The following is a 20,592-nucleotide window of genomic DNA, read 5'->3' as shown; positions in this document are numbered from 1 at the left end:
GGTTAACGTGGAGGAGGATTTAACGCGTCAAGGTGGCGGTGGATGACTAATCTACTTACAACAAGGAGGCTCATGCACATGGCAAGAACAGAAAAACATACGTTGTAGCTAACGAACTGGATCGCTTGTAGGTTCCATGGTGTAGCAAAATAAAGGGTTTTCTAGTGGGAAAGAAGTGAATGACCGGCAGTAGAAGAAGCCTTCGCTGGAAATCTGTAAAGCCAAATACATGTAAACACTGGCCTTTGCGACGACTCAGACTCTCAACTACCTTCATCCACTGTAAAGAACACAGCAAAAATAGTCATGGGTCGTCTTGCAGAGATGCAGCGAAAGCTGCTCGAGGTACGGTTTGGTTCTATGAAAATGAAATAATGCTGATCTCCCACCGCTTTCCTGCGACATACATCTTTTTCCAACATCTGGTCCACGCAACTCGAATGTGGTAAAACGTACTGAAAATCTCAACCTACAAACAGCAAATGATGGGACCGGAGGCTATGGGTGTTGCTAATGCCAATCTTGTTTGGTCAGACGAAAAAGTCTGCAGAAACTTCCTGTGCGGGACGTGTCCACACATATTATTCACCAACACCGTCAGTCTAGACCTACTGATTTCGCCAAGTGTACTAATTCGTGATGCTTGGTTTAGAAAATGGACCTTGGAGCCTGCCCAAAATCGCACACGGAGCGACTCAAACAAGAATTCCTTGCTGCTAAAGAAGCCAACCCCTCCGACCCTACATTCAACCGCTTTCAGATGGAATATGAATCAAATATCTTCACTTTTGTCGATGAATGTGACAGGCGCATTCGGGCGGCACATAGGAGACTGGAAAAGACACCTGAGGAGAACGCGAAAACAACAAATTTGATGAGAGAAATTGCTGAGATCGAGCTGGCCATACAGGGTGGCACGGAGAAGATTGGGACATTGGGTCGGTAATACTCCATTTCACCTTTCATCCTTTTGGCTGACAGGATTGTGGATTCGCTTTTCTGACAGGCGAACAAGGGAAAGTAGACGAATCCATGCGGGAAATGGCTGCTATTGAGGCATTGAAAAGTGAAAAGGCAGATAAAGAGGTGCAGATGATCTTTCATTGTCCAAGTCTTCTTCGGATCTTGTTCTAATATCCGTCTGTAGCGAGAATTACAGCAACTCACAGACACATCGGGTGCCTCTGGACACCAAAAGCTTCGCGTGTGTGACGTCTGCGGTGCATACCTATCGGTATTGGATTCCGACCGTCGTTTAGCTGATCATTTCGGTGGAAAGGCGAGTATAGCTTGATCGGGCTTAGGTTCAGAGTTTAATTGCTTCTCTCTCTCTGATCAAAACAGATGCACTTGGGGTATCACGAGTTGAGGAACATGTTGGGGAAGTTCAAAGAAGAGAGAGAGAAGCGAAAGGCAGGAGGCGGAAGCGGCAACGCAGTTGGAAATGGGTCTTCTAACGGTGCACCGCCTACTCCTGGAGGACGCTCTGGAAATGACTACCGTTCTAGGGATGAGTTTCGCGATCGCGACCGGGACAGAGGACATGACCGCCACTCATCCTCGCGCTATGAGTAAGTTTGTCGAATTATCATTTTATCACGGAAACTAACGATGTACACAGTAGCGAGAGGCGGAGAGACCGCTCACGGAGTCCAAGAAGGCGATACTAGATACTTGATCTCGGCCTTTCAGGACAACGGCGACTTGTATACTTCACATTTCCGTAATTCACACACCTCGTACATCGTAATATTCCAATAGCTCGTTCCGAGGAATATGGAACAACAAACGGACCTGAATTTCGCTTACAGTCTTTTTATTGTTCTGCTCCTGAGAACGCAAACATTTGAATTCGCGATCCTCGCTGCCCAGACTGACAATTATCTACGTCGTCGTATAGTGGTTCCTCGGCCTACCTCTATCACTGGCAGTGGTGCCTCTGACCCTGTCCTAGCTCCTTACGTTCTTCAAGGTGTACTTCATTTCCGTAAGTCACTCACCCGTGCGTATTGTTCTCGTAATTCCCCGGAACGACCGATTGGGATATTACGGTCCTGAATTTCGCTTACAGAATTGTGCTCCTGAGAATGCAAACATTTGAATTTGCGATCGCTCGATATGAAACCTGACCAGGCTGACAGTAGTGATCATCTACGTGGTTGAAACCGTCTGCGGAGGACTGGTACCACAGTAGTATAACTGAGGGTCGCAAGATCTCAGATCCTCTTCAGTGGCGGCGAGACCGGAACAGATGGGAGCGAGAAAATGTTTTTAGAAATAACAGAAAAAAAAAATAAACAAAAAAGATGATCAACTGAGACCATGCTGACGGTTTCCGCCAAGCTTCCGACCCCTCCGATGAGAGATTGAGGCTCTTTCTATCGATTTTGCTCAAATGTCTGATTTGGACAAGGAAAGAAGAGTGAAAACGCACGTGGCAGTGATATTAGGTAAGCATGCCTTGTCACAAATGTGACAACGTGTGGTCACCGCTAGACTTGCGCACCTGCAGTCGCCACCCGGACAATTCTGCCTTTTCATTTTCTTCTGTATCATTGGGATCTCTGGCCCTTGAAGTTTGACTCGGGCTCAGCTGTGCCCGTCCAGCTCGACGCGAAGTCCGGATTTTGGTTACGAAAACACCGGCAGGAAATCAGACAGTATTCTCAATAATCGAATCTATATCCCGTCGTTCCTCAGTCACCTTTCCTGATCCTTAGAAACCTAACAGACGACCAAGTTGTACGACCACAGACGATCTTCCACAGCGCACCAGAATCTTCTTCAAAATCGCCTTAACCGTTCCTTTACCTCATACTCGCACATGTCACTCAGTCCAGTCGCAGCTTCTGCTGCTGCTGTCCTAAATCTGAGCAATGACGGCTTGCGTTCAGCCTCTCCCAGTGCTTCTCCACCCGCACTACCAGACGTTCTTTCCGAATTCTCGTGCCAATACCCAACAATGTCATCATTGCCCTCTCCACCCCTTCTCACACCCGACCAAGTCTCAAGTGTTTCATTCAATGTTGACGTGAACGCTATGCAGACACACTTGGAGATCGACCCGTTTGCCCTCCAAGAAATGGCAATGGACAGTGCGATGGTGCAGGATTCCCATCAACTTGACCCCTCGGCTACTCCTGCTGCTGCGTTTTCGATATCGTCAAGTCAACCAGAGTCGGCTTACATCGCTTTCAATTCGACGATAACGCCTACTCTCGAGCAAGCAATGACAATCGAACTTCCCTCTTCCAGTACCTCGTCCTCAGTTTCCTCTCCATTACCCAATCAAATTCAAATCCCTTCTCCTTCGTTATCATCAATACATACAAATGTTCCTTCTTACGGTGCTAATGTAGGGGTCACCGCAACACCTTCATCACTTCAGTCAGCTCTTTCCCTTGACCCGGCCGGAGGTGCTGCTGTAGGTGGCCTAACTTCTCCCAATTTGGCTTCGAATGTCGCTCCAGATCGTGCATCTGGATCATCCCGTGTTGGTTCCATTAGTTTTCCTATGGTACAAGACCTTGCGGTGAAAAAGGAAGACTCCGCGTTGAGCCTCGGAGGTTCGATGTTGGAAGAGTGAGTACACATATCTCCGATTTTGATACTCTGACATTTCATCTGGATGATTTCAGGATCGTTAAATCGGCCTCAGCAGCAGCGTCCCTATGTCGCTCTGGCAGGGGCGCGGAGGCCAGTAAAATAGTGGGTGACTTGGGTGAGAAGCTTGCTTTTGTGTCTGATGTCATCTCTGGAATGAGCGGTCTAACTGTGGGGGAAAACGGTGTAACACTGTCGCCTTCGTCCCATTCCCCGCCTCATCAGGTATCCCATGCCACTCCTTTACATTCCTTTCCTCATTTGCTATCGCAAACCCCCGTCTTTACCACAAACTCTGAATACTATCCGCCCTCTCATCCCCAGCAAGCGCCAATCTTGATTCCCATACCAGAGTCATCTCAGCTCATATTCTCAACCGGAACCGGTGTTACGCCTGATCCGGACGTGAACGTTCCGCTTCCGCTATCGGGCTCAGTGCAAGGAGGTACATCGATACCACCTTCGTTGTCTCATACGTCAGCGTCAACACCTCCCGGGCAAGAGTCATCGCGCAAACGATGCGCTTCAGAAATCGACGTCGGCCGACCGATCAAGGCTTTGAAGGCGGAGCCTCAAGAAGACTTGCTGTATAATACGTCACAGCCTGGTGTTCCTCCCAAACACGCCAATACCCTTCAATCCCCCCCACCGTCCCGCCCCACCACACCGCCATCAGTACAAACCGCATTCGTTTTTAACCCTGTGAAAACTCCCCCGCATTCACAAACCACACCTTACCCACCTTCAACACCCTCCTCTCAGTCGAGTTACGGATATAACTCAGCTACCGTATCAACACCCGATCTGACTGCGAAAGTCACTGCACCTGTCTTTCCCCGTAGCGCATGGTCAGAAAGTGTTGTTCCTACGATAGGGGGCCAGTCGAGGCATAGTCATTCATTGTCCACGGGGTCCATTACGACCCCCTCGTCTTCTGGTGCCGGAACCGGAGGCAGTAGTCCCGTTTCGCACACTGGTTCTACTTCGAGTGCGAGTGCCACTACCGCGGTGCAAACATCGCCATCCAGGTTCTCCGCTGGCGTGAATGGAAGGATCAATGGGAGGATGACCAGGAGTGGCTCGATTGGGACTCTGGGCACACATCCATTTACGTATACATACCCCTCACCCAGCCAACTACAGCCCGTAATTGGCTCCAGTCGCCTGGACACAACTGGTGGAGGAACTGGACCAGGTTCTGCGAGTTCAGCTCCTACGACTGCTAAGAATTCTCCCGAGGAGACCCATGAGGGTGACGACGGTGACGACGGTGATGATGAGGCCGGAAGGGGAGGTAGTACACATGCTGTATGTTTTGTCTTGACCCTCCATCTCCCGCTGACTTGCCCTCTAGACTGGTTCAGGATCCGATGTACCTCAAGAGTATCGATCCGAAGTGGATCGAATCTTTTTCGAGTTCTTGAACAAGATTTGCTCCAACCTGGAGGCGACCGATGCAAAAGGCGATCCGATCCATCAAACCCTAATGCCCAAAAAAATGCAGCGTCTAGACGAGTCGCCCGACTTCCGACCGTTCAAGTTTCGGATACTAGCCTTTACTACCGCATTCTTGGAGGAGTTGGCCAGGCAGGGATATCCAGAAGAGAAGATACCCATGAAGAAGGTGAAATTTATGGGAATTGATTGCTTGAACGTCACCTGAACGTCTCATTTGGTACAGATCCGGAACTACCTTTGGCGTCATCCATATATCCAAAGATACAATGAGGACGGCAAAAAAGCCAAATCCAAAGGCAATTATATATGGAATGTCGAAGCTCGAAAAACCAACAACCTGAATGGTCAATGGGAGTTTCGGCCCTTCCAACGAAAATTGGCGGGAATCCCTCCTGTTATTGCTTACTGCGGCTTGAAGTGGAGCTGGCATCCACACATCTGGGATCCCCAAGCAAGCTTCGTTAGCGTTCCAGTACATTATAGTAGCCCAACTCTACCGTCATGGTTATCGTGGAAAGGGGAAGAATTGAGTGGAACCCCTCCAGCGGGTGCGCAGAGTTGTGATATAAGAGTTGATGCGAAGGTGAGCTCATCCATTACCTTCGGGATTGGTATACTTACTAGTCTCTAGTTCATTTTGGACGGACAGGAAGGCCATCTATCCTCAACTTTCCATCTGAATGTCGCTCCTAGATCATCTATGGATTCGGGTTATAGTTTACCAAGGAGCCAGAGTGATACACTGTTACACCAAGCTCCTATGAGGGCTGCAGCTAGCAGAGCCGCTACCGCTCACATTGCTCATTCTCATTCGCATACTCAGCACACAACCCTTTCTTCAGTTTCCTCCCACCCTTCGCATCCGGTACATTCCACGATTCCCTCTTCCCATCCATCTGTTGTTACCTCCAACTCCACCGAGAATGCGCCCGCGCGAGTGGTCGAAGTCTTACAAAATGTCGCTCAACGAGTCACAGAAGAGGCGGCTAACACAACGCAGATACAGCATCAAATACACGCCACTCCTGTCACTCCCAGCGCCACAGCAAACGCCAACGCCGTGGCTAATCACCTACAAGACCTTGTTAAACAAAAACACGCCGTTGAGCAATCGCTCGTTGCATACGATCGTGCTTTGACCGGTCCTACACCACCAGAAACACACCGTCTTGCAGTGGCAGCGCAGCTAGTTGTTGCAGAGGCAGCGCAAAATGTTAGCCCAGGTGGTGTCACGCCACTGGTGGCGATCCAGACAGCTAGTGTTGGCGATATGACGGATGGCGTACAAGAGGCGCTGGCCGTTGCAGTGCAGGCCGTCAAGATGCAAATCGCTGGTCACGCAAGTGATTTGGAAGTCATTGAAGTTACGAGGAGTTTGTTGGCCTCGAAAAATTCAAGTGCAAATGCAGCAACTGGTTCTGGTGCACCGATGAATGGTGTCATCTCCACGGGGACCGCTATTCAATCTGGACAGGTGAATATGCCTTCAACAGGAACAATGGCTGTACCGAATCCGTATCCGCCGGCATATCCGGTCTCGAGCTATGTGTGAACTGACGAAGTTAATTCCCCAATTTCTCGCTTCCGTTTTCTTTGGTCTGGGAATTACGCAATATATTATTTTTGTGTCTTCTTTGGGTTTCACGTTTTTTGTTCTGCATTTTCTGGGTCCATGGTTACTCTTGGGGACTTTTGTGTTAAAACAAACCACATACATTTATATTACGATTTTTGTTGAACTATGATACTCCAGCATATACTTGACTTAGAGTCTGATCGTATCTTTCAGAGAGTCCCCTTCCTTCTCTCTTGCTCATCGTGTTTTCAACGTTCTTGTTTTGGTTTTCGAACGTTTTCTACTTCACTTTTTTGGTGGTGAAACAAGGAGAGCGGCGTCACGTCTATACTGTACATTTCCTTTTCCAATCTCTTCTTTCATATCCACATGTATCCCTTACCCAATTAGTGTACTACTACCGCACGTACATAGTACAAACTAAATGATGAATTTCTTGAATTCTTCATCTCGATTATGGATGCCATCACTTACCAAGTCTGCGAACCATCCACTTGCTCATTGTGAAGACTCCTGTCAAGTTACGTCCCTTATCAGCACTCGGCTGAACGGCCCACAGGGACGAGAAGTAACTGAATTTCCAAGAGGTAGCTAGAATTAGTTTGGTTCGGCACTTCAATCGAACGCACTACTACCACACATGTCACACATTAAAGCGTTCGGCGGATTTATGAACGTGCACGTTGAACATGACCTCTCTGAAGAATCTGCAACCTCCGCCGTGTTATCTGTCCCTGCATCCTTCCCATTCGATACTGTATTCGTAGAGATCGAAACATCGGTAGCCCCTAGAAGGACGGTCCCGCCAAAGCCTCTCCCCTCGTCCCTTTTTGAGCCGCTCTCACCGTCACTCTCCCCATCGGTTATCTCGTGAACCTCGTTCTGCTCTTGAAAATCGAATATATCGTTAGCAAGTACGCCCAGAGAGCCAATAGAGACGCTTCCATCGTCCAGTTCCTGTGACTTGTAAAATAATCGCTGACAGATGGTAGGTATGTCTAGCAATTTTTGGAGCTGAGGGTAAAAGCCTCATCATATTGAAACAGGAACCACGGCTGAAACAAACGTACAGTGATTTTTATATCTTTTATTGTGGTTTCCTTCGTGACACTGATTCTTCGACACTCCCCTTGTTCGCGGATTCGACGTAGTCTTCGGGATTGTCGGGATCCATATGTGATATTTGTTGGTTTCTTTGCCTTTGAGGGACCCGCGGTGTTGTCACCGTGACCCGCGCCACCCATTCGAATAATGAGATCCGTGGACTCCCATTCAAATGTCCTGTCTCGTTGTGTTAGCGGAGAACCAAAGAGAGAGTGGTAGAAATAGAATCCGGTACCTTCGCTTGCGGCAAGGATCACATACAGTAATCGTACATTCTATAGCCCTCTCCTGTCCTTTTTTACGTTCAAGAGAAATCAAAGGTCCGGCGGTGTATCTGAAAATTCCGACAAAAAGGTTAATCAATGAAGAAACAAAAGAAGAACAATGCGCACATCTGTTTCAGAGTTTGCCATTCAGTGTACAGAATAGCAGCAACATCGTTCTCAATCTCGTAAGTTTCTGGATCGAAAGTCAACATGTCATGTTCGCAGAGGAAAACTGTATTGTCCAGAGATTCAGGTCGCTCATATTCCGTAGGTCTGGTTAGCCATAGTCGCCATCTATGTAGGAAGGACGATGGAATGATTGCCAGCGTCTCGTTTTCGTGGAACAAATTATTAGTCTCGGTTATCCCCGCGTAATCGAACATGCGTTTAAGCTTTGCCTATATATGCAATCAGTGTGACTCAAGGACAACAAAAAGTATCGGGTGCACCTTTTCTTCCTCCGCGCGCTTACGATGCCCAAGGCTATTAGTTTTGCGCTCATAAAGGAGAGCATCACACACGGGGCAGGGCTCTGAAGAAGATTTCATCGAACCGCCTCATTGACATCGTAAGGAGATCGCTTTACCTTCATCAACAGAAATTGGCTTCCATTGCGGAAACAATGTAGTCAAGACTTCGCAAGCCTGTTTGTAAAACATCAAAATGAAAGCCTGAGGAAGGGTTCAACACTCGTATCACTGACCTGCACGGAAATACGACGTCTATCGCTAGCATTGAGGGATAAATTCCCATGCTCACAGAGGACGTGCTCGTATCCAGGTCCGTCTGGCGGCGGATCGTCTTCAGTGGGAGCGTGCATCTTGGGCTTCAGAAGTGCCCAGTCTGGTAGATGGCATAAATTACAAAATCATATCAGAACCCCTGCGTTTTACCTCTGATCCATGCCTTGGATATCCAGTAGCCCGGGCCATCTGGTCCACGGTCAAGCTCAGTGAAACGGCCCACCATTCGGGGATGTTCGATTTGATACAGGCGTTCTGTGCAATGAATTGAGTGACGAGTCAAGGGGGGCATCCTAAATTTCATAAACAAATGCGCCCGTACCTTTGAATCCTGCTTCGATACAACTTTCGCAGATATCTTCGGCCGTATAAATGGGCTCGAATCCTCCAAAGGATTTCAGCTGATCGTATGTGTTTTGCTTGATGCATTTCAGCTCTTTCGCCTTCCTATAGTCAAGTCTACCATGTTCACATAGTATTTCCTGTTGGGCCGGGTTTGGGTTGGTAGTGCTCTCATTGGAAAGCCAAGATTCAAGTGCTTTCCGGTTAACGATCCTCAGGAACTGCATGGTGCCATGGGTGAAATTTCGACGTGAGGTGTCGGATGACTAACTGACCTCATCTCCAGATGTCAATTCCCATGTTCTGTATATTTCCATGACCTGACGACGCAGGGTTTCAAATGCTTCTAGCGAACTCACTTCTCTATAAACGTAAACGGCTTGAGGTGTGTGTAAGGGACTTCAATGAACAAGGGAAAACCAACCTCTGCTTGTACTCCTCACATTGGACACGGTGAGTATTATTTATGTCTTCTATCAGTGCCAAAGCTCGTTGCGGCGGAATGGGTTTCTCGAGCTCGCCCGACGGAGTCAAGGTCTTCCTTACATAAATGAGCATGTATGCATCCTTAGACGATATAAAGCTAGAAAGCGGTAATGAGTCGAGTTTGATGGCAAACGTCATCCAAGAAAGCACCTCGTTGATGGCGAAACTTCTGCGAGTGGAACCCTAGTACTAATAGTCAGAACTGGTCGGTAATCGGACATAAGTTTCGCACTCTGATATCTCCTCGTCGCTATCATCTACTCTCTGTCTTTTCCGAGAGTTGCTTACTTGATTGCTCCGCTTGGCAGTGTTTTGTTTCTAGTACAAGGATTCAGTATGAATACCGTACCGCGTTAGGCCACGGTCTTACGTTCTCGTAGGGGTTAGAATTCTTCAAATCACCGAGGCGGTCTATCCGTGTGACCACTTCATCGTTAAACTGAAACCAAGATCGCGATCTAGACCGGTTCAGCGACCACAAGCAATGAGCGAGGATGACACAACGCACTGGGAATCATAGACTTGGGCTTCATAATGGCCATGGTAAGCACTGGGCCCTTTGTGAAGTAAAATTCCTCGTAGTTCGTATACATTCGAAGGAGATGACGAAGTTCCATCCGTAGTTACGAATGGACTCATGTCTAGTTCTCGTGGAAAAGATATGATGTTTTTTGACTTCCTTCGTTCCATATTTGCCATATTGAAAACAAAGCGGAGAAGCGAGAAGTGTAGGACAGGTGGTAATTTTCGAAGTTCTGTATAACGCGCAGCATCTTGCAAACTTTCACACTGCGAACACAAATATCTATCGCGAACGGTCATCAACATCACACCGATCTCTACGCTGAATCATAAACATACTTATTTTCGCCTGTAAGGGACTCTGGTTGCAGGAGCGAACGAATACAATCTCCGAGCTTTGATTTATTCTGTCCACAAGGTCAAGCGCCTGCAAGTATCGGATGGCTAGCCGGCATTCACCTGGAAATTTATTTCGAGTTCCAAGAAGTTAGACGTCGTTTCAGACTTATACTGGCAGTTGGAACAAGCAGTTCCATAAATTTGCTCGCCTTGGAACTATTCACAATGAAAGATCTCAGCTGGCAAAACTCGCTACAAAGTGTACTTGGTGGATCTCACTTGATCAGTCACCAAAGACCTAACTCGCACATCTGATTGTTTCTTGAACTCAGCATCGAGGTGGGACATGAAAAGCTTTGAGAATCTTTCGCAAATGTGAAACTATAGGTTGTACATCATCTCGCGCGACGTACTCTTGAGCATCTTGCTGTTCGGAAGTCCGAAGTTGAAGGCTTTCTACGAGCTTGGTAGGATTGAAGGCCTTCTGAATGCTTTCTTGCAGCGCAGTAAATGTGACTTGCAATTGAAAAATGGGAGATTCCTATGGGTGTTGCGATCAATTCATGGTCGCATAAGAACAGAAGAATTTCCATGCCATGAACTTGTCCTCTGAATCTTCAGTAGAGCGACAGCTGAAGACCCCGGCTCGAAAATTGACATCCCGAAACCACACCTAAGAAAGGCTTTGTCAGAGAATAGAACATGACTTGTGTTCGCAGTTCGACCTGAAGTGAAGCATTCGCATAGCAGGTAGCACCCAGGTTCTACAAGCCCATAAGCCCTTGATCTCCACAGAGTAACGGCAGTTGCACCTTGAGTCCGACAGGTGTTCCACTTTTCCTTGTTGAGACGTGAGGATCAGGACCAAGATTGGCAGAAGCTCTCCACATGTTCCTTGCTTTGTCTAGGAGTTAAATGTGTTGTGCGGGCTGTTCAATGTACGTCTCGTTGACAGCGTAGAGAACACACCTTCGTCGTCCCATTTCTCTTGTCCAAGATAGTTCAAACAAAAAGGGTTACCTTTGCAGTCCTTCTTGCTACACTGAGATTCCTCGTTATCGGATATGATGATAACGTCTTCTTCGTTTTCCCCTCTTGCGACGGATTCTTTCGGTGTCGACTTACACTTCTTCCCTGGGACATATTTATTGGGACACCGGGAATGTCTATTCCTTGAAGAGAGTCCATATACTGTCAGAAGGTGATCCTGCATTATTTGTGAAGGATCATCCACTTCTATTCCAACCCAGCCCCATGGTGAAGTGGCGTTTCCGGCCAAATGATCGCGTTTCAACACCTCGCCTACAGCCAATCCTTTCGACAACGGGGATGCGCGTCTTTTTCGTTTCTGAGCCATAGCACGAGGATTAAGGATACAGTCCCCCGTGTATTGTCAGTACTAGTGATGGTGAACAGGGAGAAGTCACAGTCAAGTGAGTTGTGACACGCGTTGCTCAATTCCTCCGCCATGAACCGTTTGGCGCAACTTCCTTTGCGCATTATACAGTTTCCTTTACGTATATTTCGTCCGGCTGGAGACGTCAATCTCATTCGAATAAAGAGAAGGCGAGCTATAATGGCAGCGATTGGCCGGAGAGCCAGCCTTTTGACGTGCGTAACGACTTGCTAGTGACTAGTATTCTAGAAACCTGACTACGTTGGTTCAGTGTATCCCTATTTCTGATTGGATATCTTTGGCTCCTCGCTATACCGTCATCTCAACTAGGCCGTGGAACATACATCGACGAAAATGCCCTCCAACCAGGTCAAGTGCGTCACCGATTTTCCGTTTCCATTTACTCGCCGTAGACGTTCAATTTGCAGGTCAACACCTACTGGAACTGGGATGACGTTCGAAATGCTGATAGATATCTGGAAAGACTGGAACAACTCCGCGATTCAAATGCCACGAGTGAGCAGTGAGATCCAGCAATTCCGACCGTCCCGCCTTCCTCCTTACTTATATAATAGCACTCTAGGCGAGTGTCCTTCCTGCTTGATGAGTTCCGAAAGATGGGACTTCCGGCTGCTTCTCAGAAATATAAGTTCACGACTCTGTCGAAGGTAATTGTCAACGACGAGGCAGAAACGGACATCTCTGACATTTAATTTAGAAGAACGCCCAAGGCAAGAATGTCTACGCTATGTTCTCGTCTCCTAGAGCGTCGGGAGTGGAAGCGATGGTCGTTAGTGCGTCCTGGATAAGTCGAGTTGATGAAGGATCTGGACAATTAAACTTGCGAGGCGTGGCCATGGTTCTCGCACTGGCGAAATTTCTTAAGCGTACGTTTCGCCCGTGGTGCCACTTCAACGACACTAAATCAATCTCAGAGTACTCGTTATGGGCCAAAGACCTCATTTTTGTGCTTAGTGATGGCCATCTAGACGGGATGCATGCGTGGCTGAACGCATATCATGGCTCCACTCAAACGAGTTTGTATCCATGTCCCTAGAAAACTCTGGTCATTAATTTGGCCATAGATCTCATCACTGAACCGCTCATGTTGTCGTCTGGGGTAATATGGACCGCTCTCTGCATTGACTATCCAGGACACTCCTTTTCTCATCTGGGCATGTTCCATGGTGCGTGACGAAACCCAATCCACTGCCTGCACTCAATATCATCCTCAGAGGGCTTGAATGGCCGCTTACCTAACCAAGATCTCCTCAATTCGTTCCAACGCATTGCACAGTACAGAGCAGGTGTTCCTGTCATTATCTATGATCACCTTGACCCAAGAGATTATCCTGAATTACGAAACGATATTTTACCTCAATGGATACCTGGTTTTCTGCGTGATGATCATGATCTAATAACGTACGCGTATCAGGCTCGAAACGTCTATCGCCATTTTCGGTATCAGGCTAGTGGCCGCGGGAGTGGTGTTCATGGGCTGTTTCACCAGTAAGTGATGTTGAACTCAAACCAAATCAACTCCTTATTCCCGTAGGTTTCGTATAGATGCCTTCACAATCTTTGCTTTGCCTGCAGCCGGACCCCACGGTTTCCACGCGTTAGGCGGGTAAGTAACCTTTGAACCCTTGTCTTTTATTGACATCTACTTACTTACGAATTCCAGCATCGTTGAATCCACATTGCGGACCACGAATAATCTCTTAGAGCGGTTACACGCCTCGTTTTTCTTCTACATCATGACAGGCCCCGAAAGATTCCTTAAAATTGGAAGTTATCTTCCGAGTGGGATCGCCATTAGTGTCGCAATGATGTTCGCCGGACTGAAAGCTTGGGTTGAGGCGGCGAAAACCCACCGAACCCGGCCTGTATTGGCCGTCATTCTGAAATACATGTTGCCTACACATGCACTCGGAGGTATTGTCTACCTTGCAATTACTAGCGGCTTGGTGGATAGTGTGGTAAGAGTAGAACAATATGCACGACACGGGTTTGCTGACCTATTTTCTAGCCGAAAATGGTCGCACTATGTTTGATCATCTTTGTATCGCCGTTGATACTTGTATCAGCTCCTAAACCAGCGGAACGAATCGCGCCCCTTGCCGCGGTATTGAAGGCTCTGAGTCTTTGCTTCACGTCAACCGTGATTTCTATTATAGCCGTGCTCAACTTTTCACTATCAGCGACGTTGGCGGCTATATTGGGACTGCCTCTTTCGTTATCCTCACCTTCTACCTCTTTACCTTTGCGATTCGTCAAGTATGCTCTATACTTCGGGTTTGGTGTGGGGTGGTTATTTAACATGGAGAACTTACAACAGTTACTTTGGGATTGGCAAGCCCTCAATATCTGGTTGTTACCTTTCCTATGTTTGGTTTATACCCCTGTCGTACTCCAGGCCAGTATTGTATGTCTCCTGTAGATCTAACCCATTTGAGAAGCCATCTATTACTTGGGCGATAACAATAATACGCATGTCGCTCATTTGGAGTAGATGGTATATGCAGCAATACCCCCCAAAGCGACGCCAAAAAATCCGAACCGCAAACGTTGGAGCCAAACATCTTCGAAAGAGGACGTGCGCATGCTCTTGCGGAGGTTTGACATGTTTAAAGCATCTTTGCGCATGCGATCCGCGTGAATAACTAACGAAGGGAAGGACGTGTTGATTAAACCTTGGAGAAGCGGGTCCGGGAACGGTGGGACTAATAACAGTAGCAAATGCGCGGCAACAGTTATGTCGAGTAGAGTAGGGCTACGGAGAGACGGTAAGCGATCAAACAAAAGTTGAAGTTGTTAGTTCAATGAATACCTATCACCGCCAAAATACGCCTTATTCCCAAGCAGGCGATTGAAGAGTTCGAGAATGGTGCGCGCTTTTTCTAAGACCTGAATAGCGCGGACATGAATATTATCGACATAGGGTGCTGAGAAGAAATGTCACCTTTTCCCGCTCAAAAACTTTCGCAAATATATGCTGGGGTCCAGGATCTTCGATTTTCCGAGGCTTGAGATTTCGGAAATTTGTCTTCTTTGCGTCTTCCTGTTCTACACCAGGTAGGGACCAAAGGTCTGCTGCCTCCAATCGAGCTTTGTAGGTGGCGCGTATCCTATGTGGAGAATAGTAGCGCTGGGGAATAGGGAATGTTTTTGCCAAAGTAGGGTGTGTTAGCTCGCTCCAATTGGCTTCCAATGCCCAGAGCATATTGGCCTGCCACGAGTTGAGAGATAACCAAATGTTTACATGCAAGATTAGAACACACCACCAGATCACCAAGTGCAGACTCGGCGTGAGTTATCCATGCCGTTTCAGCACCTGACGGTTGAGAAAATGTAGACTTCACACCAGGGAGCGAGAGGACGTATTTTATCATTGAATGTAGGGACGAGAAGATTTCATCGTTATGCTGCAAAAACGGGAGTTGACCTTGACCTTTGAGCACAAATTTGAGTCCATTAATAAGAATACTCACCTACCGGTAACTGACGCATCGGGGTTCAGGTCTTCTACGACGGAGAACCGGTCGGGGATGGTCAACTGCAAGAACATGACTGCAGTCAAACACGCGGGATCCCATGAAGGTAGATTCCAACTTCTAGGCCAAATATGTAGCTTGATATCACTATCGCCCATATGTTTGAAGGGAGGGGTTGTCGTGTGTGTGATGGTGGTCGTCTATAAGTTGGAATGGACGCGTTCGCGACTTGAGTTGTTTGTGCGTGTCAACATATTTTCATAAACCTCAGTGTCATAGAACTTAAGAAAGGCAAAGACAATTTGAAGAACTGTTTACAGTGAATATATTACAGAAGACAAGTGGGCTGTATGAAGGGTCTGACACCCATTTCACTATTAAACCGAAGTGGATGAGTTCTATTAACCAATCAACCTCTTTCTTCGCAAAAACCGAATCGCCTCATCCATACGTAGTAGATGAGATGTAGGATGGGCACTGTCTAAGAGGTTGCGTTGGAGAAACCCATCCAAACGAGGAAATTTGGATTTATAAGGGTAAGGGGGAAATTTGTACATGTAAGCAAGGGTTTGGGTGAGAAGGTCCAGCCAAATAACGACATCAAACGGTTGTTCCTACTTACAAGGTTCTCTCAACTTATTGCTCAGTGGCTTTCTGCCATGAGCTCCCTGACTCGCTTTTTCCACAAATTTCACACAACGCGAAACATCCGAGCATATTCTTCATTTTTCTCTTCAAAGCCAGGCGGCGGTCGTTATTTCAATCCTGCCAAACCTCCCAAGGTCGTACCCGCCGCGTCCAAGAGGAATAACAAGCCAGCAGTAGATCAGGCTACTGCCTCACCAGACACCGCCGACGACATATCCACGTCCAACTTCTCCTCCGGCGAACACCAACATAATCACTCATCCGCTAATAACCAAACAGTCGAGCACGACGGAAATGCCGTCCCTAAATCGGACTCGACGTCGACCTTTACCCACTCTACTACTTTGCCACGAGGCAACACACCGTCATACCCTCACCCTATGATTGGGGACAAAGATTTCAAACTACATCAGTTTTTCTCTTTACACAGACCCTTGCTTCTCCTTTCAAACCCTTCCTCAGTCCTCGCTGGGCCACCTCCTGGCACAAGTATATTCTCTCGATCGGCCCCGCCACCGCAGGAAACCGCAAATCTCCTCTCTAAGTCTGCGGTTGTTCCGGAGGACATACTCTCGGAAGTTTCGTACGAAGCCGACGCGGAGACTGCACGTACGCTGACTCGCGCCATGACCATCGCTCGGTTGGGCTCAGTCGTCGATTGGGAAGCTACGATGCAGAGGTTAGGTTTGGAATCACACTCCGAGTCGGAAAGAGCGGAACTCAAGGAAAGGTTGGATAAGGAGTATCGGGACGTAGTGATGGATAGTGTGAAGAGGAAACGACGAAAAAAGATGAAGAAACACAAGTGAGTTTCTTTGATCTCGCTTGTTCACGACCAGCGTTGAATCTTTTGCTTGCTCGTCCAGGCTCAAGAAGCGCAGAAGGGTGGGTTTTTGAGATCCTTGAGTTACGACTGGTTATTTTGACCATCTTTTCCACAGGATACCCGTGCGCAACGACTGAAGATGCGGTAAACGTAATCTCAAGCCATATGGCAAGAAGATTGTCTGCTTCAATGAACTCGTAATTAGAGATAGGATTGACTCACTCCGTTATCTTTGCCCAGTACACATACACAGCGGTGCGAAGGGACGAGTTCAGGGTGACACACATGAACGCATCGCTAATGGTAATGATACAACAAGCAGACTATTCCACACCTACAGTAAACACCACTAAGTTACCGTAACAATCTCCCCTCTGCCATCTTTCAATATTACCAGTTCGCACTCGATCTTCTCGCCAGTATCCATGCACACCACGTCAGTCATATCGGTCGCCGTCGTACGTATTTGTCGCTTTTCGATGAAAGATCGGCCTAGGACTACATCAAAATGAGGTTCTTCTGAAAGATAGACAGTCATGGGCGTTAGTTTGGGACCTTTGAGGTCTTTAGATTTCTTGCGAGTAGCGGTGTTATTTATAGGGCCGTTCAGGTTTGAAGAGGCCGGCGTGTTAGGTTGTGATGTTGAGGGTGTAAGGGTGATAGGCCATGTGCCCAGGTTGACTAGCCCTCCATAGCCATAATGACCGGGAGCAGCATCTGCTGGTATGAAGCCGTGCTCTAATGCAAACTTGCGGGAGATATAAACGTGCCTATAGCCTGACCTGAGAAGCATCCGCACTGACCAAATCCTTGTTGCTCAGTGGTGTGGATGGATACGCCCGTTTGAAAATGCACCCACCATTCTGAACAGGACCTATACTGCCCATAACCGTCCTGACTCCATTTTCGCTGTGAAATTTGTTGAATTCATGCTTGTGTTTTGGCACTGCATCTCCTTCTCCTATAACACCTGGGTAAATACTACCATTTCCTTTTGCTTTCTTTGACTTTCGACGTGTAGAAACAGAGTGTTGAGAAGGAGTAGAGCGGCCAGTTGGGTGTCGAGGAGGTTTGAAGGCGTAATAGGATGGATTCGTATACTCAGGAGCTTGTGGTAACGGTTGAGATGGATCATGTAAATGGAGGGTTGGGGTACACGCGATATTACTAGCGATCGAAGATATCGAGGCTGCCATTCCCAACGGGTCATTTTCAGGAGGATTTTGCTGTTTTTGACGCCAAACGAAGATAGTATAGTCTGAATCTATGAGCAATACTCACACATCAGTGGCCATTGAACAATTGCTGAGGCTTTTCATACCATCATCTAAATTCCATATCGTATCATTGAACTCGTATTTCAGCCAACCAGGACCGACTCGGCTGCGAGAGTGCATTGAATGGACTTTCTTGCGCAGCTTGTCGTAAAGGCTGTCCAAAGAATCCTGAGTTACTAGGGGCCCAACCAACTAGTCGGTAACAATAAACGAAAAGATCTCTAGAACGCTTACTTACTACAATGGATAATCGTGAAGGAGGAGGAGGGTGTATGTACGTTTAGCAACGCAGGGCCTTGCGACATCATCGATGCCACTGTCAGAGGTTGTTGGTGACGGAAATTACGACATTGCGCGAGCGCTTCCTCTTCGAAGACCATAAGTGCGTATGGAACACAGGGTTATAGCTGTACAAGAATTTTACGTTGTATGGTACATTATGGCAGGGATCCGCAAGGTATAAGATGATGCGGCCGTTCAAGATAACAATGCCAGGTAGCGGCGTGCAGATGGTGTCAGCGGCAAGAAAAATACGGGGAAATATGAGGTAGGCCATAAAAAGAAACACTTTGGAAACACTTCTACCCATGATGTGATTGGCGTTATTGAAGGGGGAAAAGGATGAAAAATATATCGAGGAAGGCACGCTCACGATGGAAGGCCCATCCCATAATCACGGCCTCTTCCTCCACGACCACGACCACTGCGACCACGACCATGACCACGATTAGGATAAGCTGATGTCTGGAATACTGGTCGCGATGGGGAGTCGCTTTTTTGCTCCAAGCCAGGAGAGTGGCTCTTCCTGTTCTCGTGCCGTCGCCGGTTGTGACCACGCCCCTTCCCTCTTCCATTTGAATTGGAGCTGCCATTACCGTTGTGTGCTGCAAGAGGTGTAGTTGGAGGCGTGAATCCTCCATGTTGCATTACGGCTCTCATGATTTCATCAGCGACCTTCCCAGCACCCTCGGAGGTTATCCAAGCCCAAACATCATTGACCTCCTGGCTAGTAGCCAGGCCTTTCTCAAGCACTAGCTTTACTACCTGAAGAATACCGGATTCCACAGCTAGTTGCAATACCGAAAGGGAGGATGAAGAGCTTTTATACACCTTTTTGTTGTCCTCGTCGTCAAAAGGATGATTTTCGAGGAAATAGTTGATAATGGGTAAATTGCCCAGGCGGACTGCGACGAGAAACGCCGTAAGATCTTCCGAATCACGTTCTTCCGGGTCTGCGTCTATTTGGAAGCAAAAGGATTCAGCAAGTCCAAAGAATCGCTTACACGTTACAAAGAACCCGAGCTTACTGTGCGAATCTAACCATGCTACAAGTTCTAAATCGCCTCCCTTAACCACGATATGCAATAACGTCTCCTTAGGGTCGTTTGGAGGTACCTTCACGAATTCTTCATACCCGGCTTTTATTTCTCCTCCAACGGCGTCAACGTTCGACTCCCAGATTCCTTGTCTCACCTTTTGCGCATCCCCTGAACGGGCAGCATTGAACACCGAGGAACGAAGCGACTGTGTCCTTTCCCGCTGAGCACGTACAGAAGCGGCCGCTCTTTGGCGACCGGCTTGAGCATCGGCTTTCTTTTTCTGAGCTCTAGCCTTTTGACGTTTCTCTCTCTCAGCGAGTTCTGAGAAAGCAGTGGCAGTGTGGCGTTACTCCAAAACAGGACATCCAGAGCTTGGTGAAGATTTACCTTTCCGACGATCCTCTTCCGCAAGTTCCTTACGTATCTGAGCCTGAAGTTTTCGTTGTTCCTCTGCTTTGATCTGTTCCTCCCGATTACGACGAATTCGTTCATTAAATTCGGCCTGTGACTCTGGAGGCACGCGTTCGCGTTGAGGTCTGGGGTGCTCGTATCTAAAACCTGTGGATTATCAAAAATTAGGGAAATCTTAACCATCGGGCTTGAGACTCACGGGAACGACTGTACGAATTTTCAAAGCGGCTGAATATAGCTTCAAACAGAGACCTACAAAATTATGAGTGATAAAGGACGCGAAGAAACAGTACACACCTATAGTATGCCTCTGCAAGCTCTGCCTCGAAATCCGAATCGTAGTCGTCTTCAGAGTAGTCGTCGTCGTCAAAGTCAGAATCATAATCGTGATAGTGGCCACATTGGGGGTAGTATCGAGGACGGTTTCTGTGGGAAGTATCAAGGTGCTTTGAAAGTACGTTGTATGCTTCTCCGACATGTTGGAACTGTCTGGTGGCATCGGGGTTGTTGGGATTTTTGTCAGGATGAGTTCTTAATGCAACCTGTGATCATATTTGTGAGCTTATTAGGATACTCATCGACATAAGTACAGAGATAAATACCTGTTTATAGGCTGCCTTCACGACTTCCAACGACGACCCCTAGAAGAATGAATAGAATGTGTTTCAATATCAAAGAAACGCGATGTACTGAGAAAGGAAAAAGAGTCTAATCGCACCTGCTCCAACCCAAGGGTAGCATAAGCCTCAGATACTGCTGTTCCTGTTGGCATAAACGCGTTG

The 20,592-nt window shown here is 47.6% G+C and overlaps 8 protein-coding genes across 11 annotated transcripts; 4 read left to right on the top strand and 4 right to left on the bottom strand.

Moving 5' to 3' along the window:
- The first annotated feature begins 236 nt into the window (after positions 1-236).
- E1B28_008983 (uncharacterized protein) lies at positions 237-1,857 on the top strand. 2 transcript variants are annotated; one of them, XM_043153828.1, is made up of 7 exons: positions 237-345; positions 480-596; positions 653-938; positions 1,007-1,086; positions 1,148-1,279; positions 1,345-1,571; positions 1,622-1,857. In XM_043153828.1, the coding sequence occupies exons 1-7, from the start codon at positions 307-309 to the stop codon at positions 1,668-1,670; spliced, it is 930 nt and encodes a 309-aa protein (XP_043009113.1). In that variant the 5' UTR covers positions 237-306; the 3' UTR covers positions 1,671-1,857. The 2 variants fall into 2 exon arrangements, with proteins under 2 accessions (XP_043009113.1, XP_043009114.1); XM_043153829.1 differs by having other exon boundaries at positions 237-596.
- Positions 1,858-2,499: 642 nt separating this feature from the next.
- On the top strand, positions 2,500-7,083 carry E1B28_008982 (uncharacterized protein). Its single transcript, XM_043153827.1, has 5 exons — positions 2,500-3,582; positions 3,639-4,911; positions 4,958-5,227; positions 5,285-5,644; positions 5,693-7,083. The coding sequence occupies exons 1-5, from the start codon at positions 2,825-2,827 to the stop codon at positions 6,611-6,613; spliced, it is 3,582 nt and encodes a 1,193-aa protein (XP_043009112.1). The 5' UTR covers positions 2,500-2,824; the 3' UTR covers positions 6,614-7,083.
- On the bottom strand, positions 6,524-11,852 carry E1B28_008981 (uncharacterized protein). 2 transcript variants are annotated; one of them, XM_043153825.1, is made up of 25 exons: positions 11,409-11,852; positions 11,252-11,343; positions 11,165-11,203; positions 11,035-11,112; positions 10,853-10,980; positions 10,719-10,803; positions 10,560-10,655; positions 10,440-10,507; positions 10,087-10,383; positions 9,949-10,036; positions 9,811-9,896; positions 9,729-9,761; positions 9,517-9,675; positions 9,368-9,455; positions 9,073-9,313; positions 8,901-9,005; positions 8,711-8,850; positions 8,594-8,651; positions 8,457-8,539; positions 8,134-8,405; positions 7,977-8,075; positions 7,708-7,918; positions 7,273-7,651; positions 7,112-7,209; positions 6,524-7,057 (listed from the first exon to the last, which is right to left on the bottom strand). In XM_043153825.1, exons 1-24 carry the CDS (start codon positions 11,794-11,796, stop codon positions 7,154-7,156), a joined length of 3,369 nt encoding a protein of 1,122 aa, XP_043009110.1. In that variant the 5' UTR covers positions 11,797-11,852; the 3' UTR covers positions 6,524-7,057; positions 7,112-7,153. The 2 variants fall into 2 exon arrangements, with proteins under 2 accessions (XP_043009110.1, XP_043009111.1); XM_043153826.1 differs by having other exon boundaries at positions 7,112-7,651.
- A 40-nt stretch (positions 11,853-11,892) lies between these two features.
- On the top strand, positions 11,893-14,275 carry E1B28_008980 (uncharacterized protein; the record flags this gene model as incomplete). The annotated part of the gene is made up of 11 exons (XM_043153824.1): positions 11,893-12,050; positions 12,107-12,209; positions 12,264-12,358; positions 12,419-12,503; positions 12,554-12,722; positions 12,771-12,872; positions 12,921-13,022; positions 13,071-13,344; positions 13,391-13,462; positions 13,520-13,814; positions 13,865-14,275. Exons 1-11 carry the CDS (start codon positions 11,908-11,910, stop codon positions 14,273-14,275), a joined length of 1,851 nt encoding a protein of 616 aa, XP_043009109.1. The 5' UTR covers positions 11,893-11,907.
- Positions 14,276-14,334: 59 nt separating this feature from the next.
- E1B28_008979 (uncharacterized protein) lies at positions 14,335-15,524 on the bottom strand (the record flags this gene model as incomplete). Of its 2 annotated transcripts, none has more annotated exons than XM_043153823.1 (5): positions 15,327-15,524; positions 15,117-15,280; positions 14,798-15,064; positions 14,666-14,742; positions 14,335-14,608 (listed from the first exon to the last, which is right to left on the bottom strand). In XM_043153823.1, the coding sequence occupies exons 1-5, from the start codon at positions 15,343-15,345 to the stop codon at positions 14,335-14,337; spliced, it is 801 nt and encodes a 266-aa protein (XP_043009108.1). In that variant the 5' UTR covers positions 15,346-15,524. The 2 variants fall into 2 exon arrangements, with proteins under 2 accessions (XP_043009108.1, XP_043009107.1); XM_043153822.1 differs by having other exon boundaries at positions 15,331-15,524.
- A 418-nt stretch (positions 15,525-15,942) lies between these two features.
- E1B28_008978 (uncharacterized protein) lies at positions 15,943-17,205 on the top strand. Its single transcript, XM_043153821.1, has 3 exons — positions 15,943-16,782; positions 16,844-16,862; positions 16,919-17,205. Exons 1-3 carry the CDS (start codon positions 15,989-15,991, stop codon positions 16,949-16,951), a joined length of 846 nt encoding a protein of 281 aa, XP_043009106.1. The 5' UTR covers positions 15,943-15,988; the 3' UTR covers positions 16,952-17,205.
- On the bottom strand, positions 17,153-18,460 carry E1B28_008977 (uncharacterized protein; the record flags this gene model as incomplete). Its single annotated transcript, XM_043153820.1, has 4 exons — positions 17,153-17,601; positions 17,663-18,067; positions 18,125-18,256; positions 18,319-18,460. The coding sequence occupies 4 exons, from the start codon at positions 18,458-18,460 to the stop codon at positions 17,153-17,155; spliced, it is 1,128 nt and encodes a 375-aa protein (XP_043009105.1).
- Positions 18,461-18,728: 268 nt separating this feature from the next.
- Positions 18,729-20,582, bottom strand: E1B28_008976 (uncharacterized protein; the record flags this gene model as incomplete). Its single annotated transcript, XM_043153819.1, has 7 exons — positions 18,729-19,318; positions 19,388-19,720; positions 19,787-19,957; positions 20,010-20,062; positions 20,108-20,352; positions 20,413-20,451; positions 20,529-20,582. 7 exons carry the CDS (start codon positions 20,580-20,582, stop codon positions 18,729-18,731), a joined length of 1,485 nt encoding a protein of 494 aa, XP_043009104.1.
- Between the last annotated feature and the right edge of the window lie 10 nt (positions 20,583-20,592).

The sequence above is a fragment of the Marasmius oreades genome, chromosome 5, assembly GCF_018924745.1.
Source record: "Marasmius oreades isolate 03SP1 chromosome 5, whole genome shotgun sequence".
Taxonomy (NCBI): Eukaryota; Fungi; Basidiomycota; class Agaricomycetes; order Agaricales; family Marasmiaceae; genus Marasmius; species Marasmius oreades.
This window is presented reverse-complemented; position numbering and strand designations above follow the sequence as displayed.

Excerpts from the sequence above, each read along its gene's own strand:
- E1B28_008983 (XM_043153828.1), top strand. The coding sequence starts at position 307 with ATGGGTCGTCTTGCAGAGATGCAGCGAAAGCTGCTCGAG. Across the intron at positions 939-1,006 it reads GGAGAAGATTGGGACATTGG|GCGAACAAGGGAAAGTAGAC; the intron begins GTCGGTAATACT and ends CTTTTCTGACAG. Across the intron at positions 1,087-1,147 it reads GTGAAAAGGCAGATAAAGAG|CGAGAATTACAGCAACTCAC; the intron begins GTGCAGATGATC and ends ATCCGTCTGTAG.
- E1B28_008982 (XM_043153827.1), top strand. The coding sequence starts at position 2,825 with ATGTCACTCAGTCCAGTCGCAGCTTCTGCTGCTGCTGTCCTAAATCTG. Across the intron at positions 4,912-4,957 it reads GGGGAGGTAGTACACATGCT|ACTGGTTCAGGATCCGATGT; the intron begins GTATGTTTTGTC and ends CTTGCCCTCTAG. Across the intron at positions 5,228-5,284 it reads AGAAGATACCCATGAAGAAG|ATCCGGAACTACCTTTGGCG; the intron begins GTGAAATTTATG and ends CATTTGGTACAG.
- E1B28_008981 (XM_043153825.1), bottom strand. The coding sequence starts at position 11,796 with ATGGCTCAGAAACGAAAAAGACGCGCATCCCCGTTGTCGAAAGGATTG. Across the intron at positions 8,076-8,133 it reads TGGCAAACTCTGAAACAGAT|ATACACCGCCGGACCTTTGA; the intron begins GTGCGCATTGTT and ends CGGAATTTTCAG. Across the intron at positions 7,652-7,707 it reads TAAAAGATATAAAAATCACT|CTCCAAAAATTGCTAGACAT; the intron begins GTACGTTTGTTT and ends TTTTACCCTCAG.
- E1B28_008978 (XM_043153821.1), top strand. The coding sequence starts at position 15,989 with ATGAGCTCCCTGACTCGCTTTTTCCACAAATTTCACACAACGCGAAAC.